Source organism: Photinus pyralis, unplaced genomic scaffold (assembly GCF_008802855.1).
Source record: "Photinus pyralis isolate 1611_PpyrPB1 unplaced genomic scaffold, Ppyr1.3 Ppyr1.4_LG2, whole genome shotgun sequence".
In the NCBI taxonomy this organism is placed as follows: Eukaryota; Metazoa; Arthropoda; class Insecta; order Coleoptera; family Lampyridae; genus Photinus; species Photinus pyralis.
The window spans coordinates 35,021,086-35,033,182 of NW_022170403.1; the positions used below are offsets into that span (position 1 = coordinate 35,021,086).

Here is a 12,097-nt window from a genome sequence, read left to right on the forward strand (position 1 = left end):
TAAGTCCATAAAAAATGGAGTTGGACTAATTTGGTTGCCAATTCAGTGTAGTATTGTAAGTCCTCCATGTGATAAAAGTTGGGCCCTTTTTATACATTTTGAACTAATTCTTGCTCAAATCAAACTGCACTACGCAGACAAGTAAGAACAGCAGTGGTATATGTACGCGTTATCGTGCACGATTTGTATGTAAAAGTAGCCTATGTCGAGATAGGATACTTCTGCACTAAGAAATTAACTTAGGATACTTTTGCATGACCACCTTTACAACACAATATTGACTCCAGACTTACAATACTTCTGCATTACATTTCCCTCCTGTGTAACAGGACATAGCATAAAAATCTCAATTTTGAAAAAAAAATGGACTTAGACACTAGTTCTGCATTAAGGTGACGTTATGTCCACTGTAATAATCCTCCTGATCCTCTGTTGGTTTACAAATGGCTGGCTTTACCATCAATGAAATCCCAGCAATTGGGCACAGCTCCCCCTTTATCTCGTACAACTTGTACATTTAATAGTTAATTATTATAGTTTAATTTCTCAAAAATTTTAAACATACTTGTGCATAAAGGTTCATTCGTTCTTGGTTCACAATTTTTATCACAAAGCAGAGTTTTGGCAGAGGCGTTTTAAGGCCAAGTTCACACGGAGCCACTCAGCAGCGCTTCTCAGTGGTTGGTTAGCAGCGCTTCTGAATATTTCGGTGGCGCTTCGACCTAGCTTCCTACTTCCAGCACGCAGAAAAAAGTAGCGCCACTAACGCGAGTTCGAAGCGCTGCAGTTTATTAGCATCGCCACCGATGGCGCACCTTTCAACTCGGGTCAAGTCATCAGTGTTGATCTTGACGATGTATGAAATGGAGGGTGACAAAGTGAACACGGAAGATTTTATCAGTGCAATTGAACAATTTCCTGCGATTTGGGACCTAAGCAATGAAGAATATAGTAATAAAACTGTAAAGAGAAATGCGTGGGAAGCTGTGATATTGAAGTTTTGTGCCAAACTTTAGTGACCTAACAGAACCGGAAAAGAAAGTTATAGGTAAGTAGTAAATTGCCAAAGTAGTTAATTAATGTTAGGTTATTGATTTCCCTATATTGGTTACGTATTATTTTACAAATCAACACAAGACAAATCAACAATAAACAAATCATTCCTAATTTAAAATGAATTCCCTCTGTTCTTTGATTTCATCAATTTAACATAATGAAGTATAAACACGTTTAAAAGGTTAAGGGAAAAAACACAAAATAACTATGTTTTACATAATAAGTAACTTATGGTTTATGTTTTATTTTCACTACTGTACTTCCAGTTATTTTAAAAATTGGTAAAAAAATTATTAGTGTGAACATGCTTCTATAAAAATAAAGTATTTTTGAGAATAAGGTTAAGTAGGTCAATAATAAAACCTGGTTACGTTTTAAAATGTATGTATTAAATAGTAGCCCTCATAAATTCAGTGTTAATTAATTCCAAAAACAAATAATTCAAGCTGAACAAAAAATTTAATTACTAAGCTTAAAATCTAGGATCGAACATAACTGTAATGTGTTTGTTTTTAAATCTTGTCCATTTGCCACTGTAATTGTCCTTCGTTCAAAAAATAATCAGTGAGAACAGTTCGCACACTTTTAGCTGCATTACCTGGTTGAGTTATCTGGTGCCATGTTATCAACTAACCCCTCAACAGTAATGGTATCCTCAAACTGGTAACCATCTCTCTCTCGCACGAAGTTATGAAGAAGGCAGCACGTTTTGACTATGCTATCTGTCAGGGCCTCATCAACATTTAGAGGGCGATGAAAAATTCGCCACTTGTTTGATAATATGCCGAAAGTGCATTCGATGTATCTTCTAGCGCGTGTCAAGCGGTAGTTGAAAATTTTCTTTCCAATAGGTAGATACTTCCCTGCAAATAGCCTAATGAGAAAATCACATAGTCCAAACCCTTCATCCCCGATTAGGAAGTATGGGACTGTGGTGGGCCTTGATTCTGAAATTGTTCTAGGTGGAGGCATCTTTATCTGTCCACTTTTCAACTGGGAATACAGTTTTGAATTCTTGAAAATGGTTGAATCACTTGATTTACCTGGTGCTCCAACGTTGATGTACAGGAATTTGTATTGTGAATCGCATGCAGCTAACAGTAAAACTGAGAAGTAGTGTTTGTAATTGAAATTCATAGATCCACTTTTTGCAGGTTTTATCATTCGTATGTGTTTACCGTCGATTGCGGCAACGCAATTCGGAAAGTTTGCTCTTGCCTCAAATTCCTCTGCACTTTTCGCTAAGAATTCTTTCGTTAACGGTGGAAAACAGGCAGATTTCAATCTTGACCAAAGTGAAGCACATACCTCTCTAATAATATTTGATATTGATGATAGACCAATGCGATAATCAATATGAAGATCCTTCATAGTATGCCCTGAGCCAAGATACCTGAAATAAAAAACTTATGTTGTAAAAGACAATGAAACAACCTTTATGATACGTATGCATTTGCCCTAAAGCCACATTGCACGCTGTAATAGGTCAAAATTTGTATTCCTAACGATGGAAAAATGCCACAACCGGGTTTTTTACTTAACATGTGTGTTCCATGAATAATGACAAGCTAATCCGAATCTGTTTTTACAGGTAACACGTACCAGCGGAAATGGAAAAGTCTGCGGGATTCATACTCAAGGGAATTGGCAAAACAGAAAAAAGAATTTAAATCTGGATCTGCAGCAAAACCCAGAAAAAAATACATCTTTTTCGAGCACCTTCGGCTCCTTAACAATGCGGCAGTATCTTCACATGAAGATACAATTGATGCAGCTGATCATGAAAATGATGAAGAAGAAATTTCAGAAGTAGTGGAGAAAAATTCAAAGTCGTCTGATGTAAGCCAGAAAAAAAGAAAACACCCCGACGAAGAGCTCCTTCAGATTTTAAAAAGAAAGTACCTAACAAAGGAACAAGAAAAAAATGAATTTGAAGTCGACGACGATAAACTGTTCCTTCTTTCCTTGCTCAGTGACCTAAAATGTATCCCTGCACACTTAAAACTTAATGCAAAATCGCAACTCATGGGAGACGTCGGGTTTTCGGCCGGTCCAGAGTTCGTAGGGGGTTTTGGACCCTAGGATCTTCGTAATGCAGCGATTGCGGACGTGATTGGCCGTAGCTACTGCTTCTCCCCAATAAGACATTGGTAGTCCATATTCGACGAGCATGGTGCGGGCGGCCTCAATGAGAGTCCGATTTTTGCGTTCCGCTACTCCGTTTTGCTGGGGCGTGTAGGGTACGGTAAATCTACGTTGAATGCCAGAGTTCTTCAAGATTTCGTCCATGGACCTGTTTACAAACTCCGTGCCATTGTCACTCTGTAATGTTTTGATTTTTGCACCTGTCCTATTTTCGACGTAGTTTTTAAACTCCAGGAACTTGGCAGGCACTTCGGACTTGTGGCGTAGCAGATAGATCTCGGTCCAACGACTGTAGTCGTCGGTAAAAGTGAGCAAAAGCCTGGCGCCACCGTGTGATTGCGTTCGCATCGGACCACATAGGTCAGCGTGAATGATCTCGAGGAGTGCAGAAGCTCCTTCGCTTTTCTTTGGGAAATTAGCGCTGGAGATTTTGCCGGCGTTGCAGGACTCGCATGCCGTAGATGTGGCGTTGACGTTGAACCTCAGACCCGTGACTGCGTTGTCGCGCATCATTGTGATCATGTCGCGGTGGTTTAAATGACCAAGACGTTTGTGCCACTCGTTGAAGTCGTATTCAGCTGAGTCCGCTACACACGCGGTACCCGATTGTTCACGTACGAAGAATAAGTTGCCTTCCCCGGTCAAGCATACGCAACTTCAGTGTGATCCTTGCGACTTGATTTGTAGCACTTTGTAGACATGTCACCATGCACCTGTTTCGCGTCACTGGCGAATAGTGACAGTGTGATCCTTGTCTACCACCTTTTGCGACGGATAGGAGATTTGTGCGCATCGTGGGCACGAATAGTGTGTTTTGTAGCACCAAAGATCCGTCGGTTTCCTCCGTTAGATGTCACCATGCGTACGTCGCCTCGGGCTTTCACTTCCGCGGTCGCGTCACTGGCTAGGTTGAGTCCGCCGATAGTTTCGCGCGCGTTACACAGCAGTGATTTGTCATTGCACAAGTGTGAGGTACAACCACTGTCGAGGCACCATTTGGAAGTGTTTGCCGCGGCGCGCTGTATGGCGTTGCCCGAAAAATCTGCACTGTCGCAAGATAGAAAAAGGTCCTCTTCGACTTTGTTTGCGTTGGTGTTCACCTTCTTCTTGAAACAATCGCTTATGTCGTGGCCCTTTTTGCGACAATAGTTGCATTTTTTTGATGACTTGCCTGCGCCGTCGTTGGACTTATTGTTTGCCTTTGCTCTAGACGACGCTGTGGTTGTCTCTTGGCGTTTTGAGAACATGGCGCTGGTCCCTTTGTCCTTTTCTTTGAATTGTCTTGAACAGCTTTCCTCGGTAATCTTTCCCATCAATTTGTCGATGTCCGGAAGAGAATCGTGCGATTTGATTGCACAACAAAAATTGTCGTAGCTACTGGGTAAACTGTGTAGCAACATAATTGTCAGCAATTCGCCATTGATGTCGACATCCATTTGGCGGAGGTTGTCGACAATGCCCATAAATCGCGACAAGTATTCCCGGACGTCGTCCCCTTCGTGCAATCGTTCGGACAGTAGTTCCTCTAGGAGGGTGGCTTTCCGCGTTGGACCTCGTGGTGCGTAGATAGATTCGAGTTTTTGCCAGACATCGTGGGATGTGACACAATTTCGGACGTGTTTCAACTGGGGTGCGCTAATCGATAAAATGAGATCAGATTTCGCTAGATCATCCTTTTCTTCCCATTCATCTATTTGAGTTTGCGCTGTGGCTCTGTCTGCGGCTGATTTTGATTCATCAAGAATTGGCCTCGATATTTTTCCCGAGACATATTTCCACGTGCCGTTTTTCTTAAGAAACGCTTCTACGTGAACTCGCCACGTTTCGTAATTATCCGCGGATAAGGGTTCGATGCGAATTGACGCGGTAGTCATTTCGATTTTGAACTCGGAAAACGCGGGAAATCGATAACGAGTGTCAATGATTTGCACTTAGAAAATTTGAGAATTAACGCGCAGCCAATGGATGAGAATTAGCAGTAGGGCAGTATTACGTTTTTTTTAAGTTTGAAGATAGAATGAGTTCCATTAAATGGACATACAAATTTTGTAAAGCCGGAAGCCGAGTTCGTGGCTAATTATTATTCTACGTTTCTCGTTTGTTCGCGCTGGAGGAGTGTCGTAAAGTGTTGACCATCTATCTAATAAGGTGCTTCAAAGAAAAGAGGTTGTCGGCACCCCCATAAGTGTTTTGAACGTGTGCAAAGTGTAATTGTGGAATTGAAATTTGTAATTTTGTGTTTTGTGTACGGATATCTGTTATTTGGATTACAATTCCCGGACATGTAATGTAAGTAATTAAGTTTTTATTTTAGTCTTTTTGTAATAATTTGTTTTTGTGTTTTTGTATCATTTTCCTTGTGTGTTAGAAATTAATATGAATTTCTGTGTATTTCATTCTAACGACTTCATTTTTAATTTACCTGTTTTTATTGGATGCTTGCCCAAGGTCCATTTTAATTATTCAAAATTTTGCAGTTCAGTTTGGTTTGACCCGCTATCGGTTAGAAGTTAACAGGTAACTGAGAACAGAGTCGAATCTCTCGTCTGTGCTGGGGAGAAGTTCTTGTTCGCGTGTTAAATAACAAAAGTAAAAGATATCATTATATATATATATATATATATATATAAATATAATATATAATATATATATATATATATATATATATATATATAATGAAGTTCGGTTATCTCGCCTTCGCGCAATTGTCTACGGTTTTCTGATAAAACGCCATCTTGTCGATTCGCCAACCGCCGTTTCCGTGGATCGTTGTAAATTGCCACCGTTCTGGCGCGCGAATCCTGAACTTTGGTTCGTACAAGTCGAAATCGTCTTCGCTGTACACCGTATCACGACAGACTCTACAAAATACAATCTAGCTATGGCGAAGCTTGATCCCAATCCGAAGTTGCAGACATTTTGTGTTCGCCCCCGACTGCAGAGAAATATACCGCCCTCAAATCCGCGATACTTGCACGCTTGATGGACCCCTCTGATAGACAATTGCACAAAGCTCTTACAGGTCTCGATCTGGGCGACCGCAAGCCCACACAGCGACTACGGCAAATGCAGCTTTGGCGATGTCCTTCGTGTAAAATGGCTCGCCTTATTGCCGCCAACCACGCGACGTTTGCTGCAAGTATTCAAAGCTTCCAATCTCGAGAAATTGGCAGTTGCCGCCGACGAAATTGAGGACCTCAACCCGACTGTGGTGTCCACATCAACCACCAACCAGCTCCAACCTGGCAGTCGTGACGCATCCATTCAAAACAGCGCCCCCGCAGGCCGATATGGTTGCATTGCGCACTTCAATTAATCAGCTAACGGCAAATATCAAGTCGCTGGTAACAGGTGCTCCGCGCGCGAGATTTTTTTTGTAACAAAGATGTGCCCTAGCTAGCGACATTCGATTGTAATTGGTTGTGGAGGCGTGCCCACTGCAAATCCAAATTTACGCGGGAAGGTTTCAATCCTTCGATTCGATTGTTTCTGAAAAAAAAACAAGTTTCATTAATCACATTTCATAAATATCAAATTTTCATGATATGGCTATTATTGGAACGCTTAAAATTGACCATGATTGAAAGTTGGTAATTTAGGTATACACTTTATTCCGTATAACTTCCGTTGCACGTCATCATTTTCTATGACGTAATTACTATACAATAATGCCAAATCTAGTTTTGAGCGATTTAGGTTATGTCACTTGTCAATAAGTCAGTGCATTGTTTGTGTGAACAATCCACACCTTAAATAAAATAAAAATAATTTTTATTATTCATTTCGTTAATTGGAACCACAATATACATACAATACACTTTAATAACTTATGAACTGTACAAATGTAGCATCTCTTTTACAGAGAAAGTACTAAATATAAAATTTTACAGGTTACCTATGTGATGGATGATATTCAAATTAATCGGAATCATCGGAACTGCTTTCGTGTTCAAAGTTTATAATAATAGTAGCAACGTTTTCAAGATCAAATTGCTTTTCTCTTTCGTACCACTCGTGTATTACAGTTTCCGTATCCTTAACTGAATTGCGCCACGTTTCCATTTTTTATTTATGTGATAAATCAATGCGGAACATAAAGAAATACCAGTATGCAAAATTTCACAATCCTAAACACACAAACTTTTAAATTATTTAAAGATAAGTTTTTCGCGCGCTTGGAAATCATTTTAAACGCTAGATTTTGCCGAGGCATGGTTGTGACGTCACAACTGTGTAAAAGTTCAGTGGCGGTATACTTCCATGTATACTTCAATGCGACGACGTAGCGTATGCGTTTGTTGTTGCTTACGTTTTTCCTCCAAGTTTTTTCCGGCGAAATTGAGGTTGTTAGATGTGAAAATGGTATATCACTGGTGCATAGTGCCAATGTGTACGAACACGTCGGTGAAAACACCGCAAAAGACTTTTATTAATGTGCCTAAGTCGGGAAAGATGCGAAGGCTGTGGATAAACGCTGTCAGACGCGATCCAAAGGAATTTGCTGTATCAACCGTCTTATTTGTTTGTGAAGATCATTTTAAAGTAAGTATACTCCATAATATATTATTTTACTACCACAAGGGTTACATTTTCAGTTGGAAGAGGATATGGCCAACTATATGGAGTGGAAACTCACAGGAGTGAAAAAACTTATGAAGAAAGACGTTGTGCCACACTTATTTGCGTGCCAAAAAGATCGAAAGAGAAGTTTTCCGCAAGGTGGGCCACGAAGTGCGGCCCTTAAACGAATTAGACGGGATCTAATTAACGAGGCCATGACAGAACCAAGTCCAAGTACATCAACATCTGCCGCGGAAGAAACACCAGAAGCCATGGAACATCAGAGTACTCCTTTAGACGTGTCATGTGAGGGTTTACCCTTGTTCAAAGAAATTGGTATTCAAGTTAACATAAAGCCCCAATATCGGAGCAAATATGTTCAGTGTAACATCAAGATGTCTACAATATGTCAAAGCTGTTCCCCAATCAAACTTGATTCTGTCGAAAGTCTTCCTACTCTACCAGGCAAAACTAGTCGTGTGAAAAATAGTATACCTGTAAAATTGTCATCTTCCGAATCGCAGTCACATTCATCACAGACTTCGGAATATGAGAGTCCAGCTTGTATATCAGAGGACGATTCTTTAGAAATTGAAACCAGCTTTAAAGAAAAGACCTCTTTGAGACACACAGTTACCATCATTGAAAAGAACCCACGACGCTATTTAGGGATTCCAGGCGATGTCTTCTTTATTGTTGTGGAGCTGCAGAATTTGACCGGGTTGGACACCACAAGCATCTACTTAACATTAAAAAAAATCAGAGTAGATCAGACATTTGCTGAACTTGGAGATGATTTTGGTGTATCTGAAGCCACTGCAAGCAGACTTTTCTCAAAATCCCTGTTACCAATTGCGAAATTTGTATCAGGATTGATTGTTTGGCCAAGCCCAGAAAAGATTGCTAAACTGTTGCCAATTCCATTCAGAGCAAGGTACGGGAAAGTTCAAGCAATTATTGATTGCTTGGAAATAGAAATCCAGAAACCGGAAGATGCTGTCAAACAATCTCTGACATGGTCGGAATATAAGAAATGCAATACGGTCAAATACCTGGTATCATCTACTCCCGATGGGATTGTCAATTTTATATCCAACGGTTTTGGAGGTCGAACCTCCGATGCTGTTATAGTTGAGGAGTCGGGATTTTTAGATAAACTTGTACCAGGATGTTATGTGATGGCAGACAGGGGTTTCAAACATATAGACAAATTACTGACTGAACGAAAATGTGTATTGGTTAGGCCCCCCAGTGTAAGAATAGATGAAAAGTTAAGTAAGAGTCAAGTTTTGGAAACTAAAAAAATAGCTAGCCTGCGTATCCATATAGAACGAGTGATAAGGCGATTAAGAGAGTTTAGAATGTTGAAACCGCATTCATGCATTCATTTTAGGTTAATTCCTTATACAGATGACATCATGAAAATTGCATGTGGGTTAATAAATTTGCAGGGACCATTAATAGTTGGAGATAAATGATATATTATGTAGGCAGTACATTACATATATGTATAGGTAGTATAACCTTGTGAGTTTCTTGTGTCTTCTAAATAAAAAAGCGAGTAATGAATGTGTTGTGTATTGTGTTACATAATTAGATAATAAAATAAATATAACAATTTATTCCATGTCATAAAAAGAAAAGAACAATAACGTAACATATTTACAAAAAATAATGGTTTACACTGATATAATAAAGGTATACATATTTACAATGGTGGAAGGCTATTTAAAACTTTAGGAAAAATTGCAGCTTTCCAAAAATCAACTGCCATTTCTATTATCGGTTGAATAAAATCGTGATCATATTCATCTCTTACCACAGTAATAACTTTGTTGCTTTCAAAGTTTGTATCTGCGACACAAAATATACCACTTTTCTTATTATTTACTAGCATTTGTAACTGAATCTGTGCCCTATATTTATTTACTATTTTATTGTCTTTTGTCACATAAGCATTGACAGCCTTTTCACTAGAGGGACATTTAACTTCCACTACGAATTCCTCATTAACAGCATCCGGTGAAGCACCAAGTACCGGATACTTTCCTGACAGCATCAAACCAACTTTGCTGAATTTCATATTCAGCTGTTTCTGTAAAACTGACAGAACTTCATCTTCAAGTAGCTTACCTCGATTTATAGCTGCAGTTTCTTTTAGTTTTGCCCCAAATATGGACTCCACTAATGAGCCAGATAGTGTTTTACATCTTGCAGCTTCGTACACCTTTGATGCGGTGATTCTTGCATAGCGCAATTCATGCCATAAGACACTACTGCTTTGCTCTTTGGTAGCAATAAAACATTTGTTGCATATTTCTGGAGTCATTCTTTCTTCACAAAAAGTAAAAAAATTATCTACTCCTTGCCCTCCACCTAGGATGAAGTTGACTGCAAGCGTATGCACCCCCATGTTGTTTAAATTATTTGTACTTGCACCATCGGAGAAATACTTTAGCAGTTGACTTGTAACTGATTTTTGCTTACTCCCTTCTATCAAGCGTGCTAGCAGGGGCGCTCCAACTGAAGACCCTGCAGGAGTATCCTCTGCAGCTCCAAAGTTTTTCACCGTTATATATTTCAGTGAGGTACCAACTCCTGCCAACTTTGATTTTCTCCAGTAGCTCTCAACATCAGTTGGAGAAGGTTCTTCGCTACGTCTATGCAACCACATGACAAAGGCCACTGCATGCTTGCAACCCCCTGCAAAAAAATTAAATTTTACATTAAAAATTCATAAAGCTGTAGACTCTGTCAAGGCTAATTAATAGTATCGCATTATTCGCATGCATAAGAAGTCCAAAAACATGGAATATCGGTTAATCTAGAAATTTGATTGAGATGAAAATATCAGTAATAGCTTCAAGAATAGTTAGCACTTCAATCTAGACTTCAATTTAATTGACTTCACAACCACTTTTAATCGCTTTTCTCGTACCTGCTCCAGCTGCACAATCTTGACAATCCGCAGACAGGATCTTCTCCTCCACTTCATCGATGACAACAACAACGCTGTAGTTTTTTTGCCTTACTCTGTGTTCAGGGCAAAGCCGACACTTTATCGTACAAACATTTTGACTGCGTTGTATCTGCACGTAACCAACAGCTGCATCACCGTAACTTTCACGACCAGCACTGTAATAAAGTTATCATTTTACATATTTATGAATTTAACAGGCTCGGTGGCTTTTGCAAGTTCACTATACATTCGCAACAACTGAGAGTAGTCAACTCATGGACATACCTCGAAAATTAGATACGTTTTCGTAGAGGTAAATTTAGCTTTTGCAAAAGTTAAAAGTTAAGGTTATGTTAGGAGGTGTCGTTTGGACTAAAATCCCACAAATGCTGCGAAAGTTCGAACAAGAAAATCTCAGTTTAGCTGAAATGGCCATATCTCAAAACTTACCGCATAGCTTTCAGTCCTCTAATTTCTGCCGCGGTGTATTTGTCGCTGGATGCGAAAAATTCGGCTACCATTAAGGCGTCGACGTGCGGAAGATTGTCCGATTGAGCTTTGACAAAGCCAGGATCGGCCATTATCTACTATTAGTTTGAATACACACACACACACACTGTTTATCGTTTTTGCGCACAAGAGACAAAGCAAATCTGGCCGAGCGGACCTCTACAAGCCTGGAACTACGAACACGGAATGTAAACAAATATGGCGACCACAGTTGTGACGTCGCACCAATGGCAGGGCGTTTGCGGCTGACGTCATATTTAAAGGGATTCCCAGTAATTGTTTTTGCTATTTGTTTAAAAACAAATGATCTTTTTCAAAAATTAGTATTCGCCTCATGTATGGCGTGTATAGTACTTGCCACCTGTGCACATTTTTTGCTAATAACAAAACCTTGCAAGTAGCCCATTTGATTGTCGTCAAGCATTATTTTTTATTATTTTCATATCGATGTGAAAACACCAAAATACCAAGAATACACCTTTATAGAATATACCTAGAAGCGTATTTCGGTCTTCCATTCGCAAATCGCTTATCAGTAACAGTACATTCAAGGATACCTATCTACAGCGGAAATAAATTAGCACGTCAGTCAGTGAATTATTAACGATCCACGAGATCGTTTATAATTTTGTATTGCTGTCTGTCTGTCCGCCTGTTTGTCCGTGTGCACGATAAGTCGATAACTTTGTGTAGAGACGTCCGATCGCTTTGAAAATTGATACACATGTTCTTCAGGATATATGAAAGGTCGCTATAGTTGTTCGGCTACGTAGACCAACGGCCCTATAAGTTACAGCCCAAAAACTGCCCAAACCTCCGAAAAAGGTTTCTCTTATAACTCTTGTTACAAAGAACATATGAATGTGC

General features: G+C 39.6%; 2 protein-coding genes across 2 annotated transcripts; one reads left to right on the forward strand and one right to left on the reverse strand.

Moving 5' to 3' along the window:
• The first annotated feature begins 7,475 nt into the window (after nucleotides 1-7,475).
• On the forward strand, nucleotides 7,476-9,317 carry LOC116165155. Its single transcript, XM_031479465.1, has 2 exons — nucleotides 7,476-7,743; nucleotides 7,797-9,317. The coding sequence occupies exons 1-2, from the start codon at nucleotides 7,561-7,563 to the stop codon at nucleotides 9,237-9,239; spliced, it is 1,626 nt and encodes a 541-aa protein (XP_031335325.1). The 5' UTR covers nucleotides 7,476-7,560; the 3' UTR covers nucleotides 9,240-9,317.
• A 73-nt stretch (nucleotides 9,318-9,390) lies between these two features.
• LOC116164160 lies at nucleotides 9,391-11,631 on the reverse strand. Its single transcript, XM_031478296.1, has 3 exons — nucleotides 11,171-11,631; nucleotides 10,700-10,896; nucleotides 9,391-10,464 (listed from the first exon to the last, which is right to left on the reverse strand). The coding sequence occupies exons 1-3, from the start codon at nucleotides 11,299-11,301 to the stop codon at nucleotides 9,470-9,472; spliced, it is 1,323 nt and encodes a 440-aa protein (XP_031334156.1). The 5' UTR covers nucleotides 11,302-11,631; the 3' UTR covers nucleotides 9,391-9,469.
• Nucleotides 11,632-12,097: the final 466 nt, after the last annotated feature.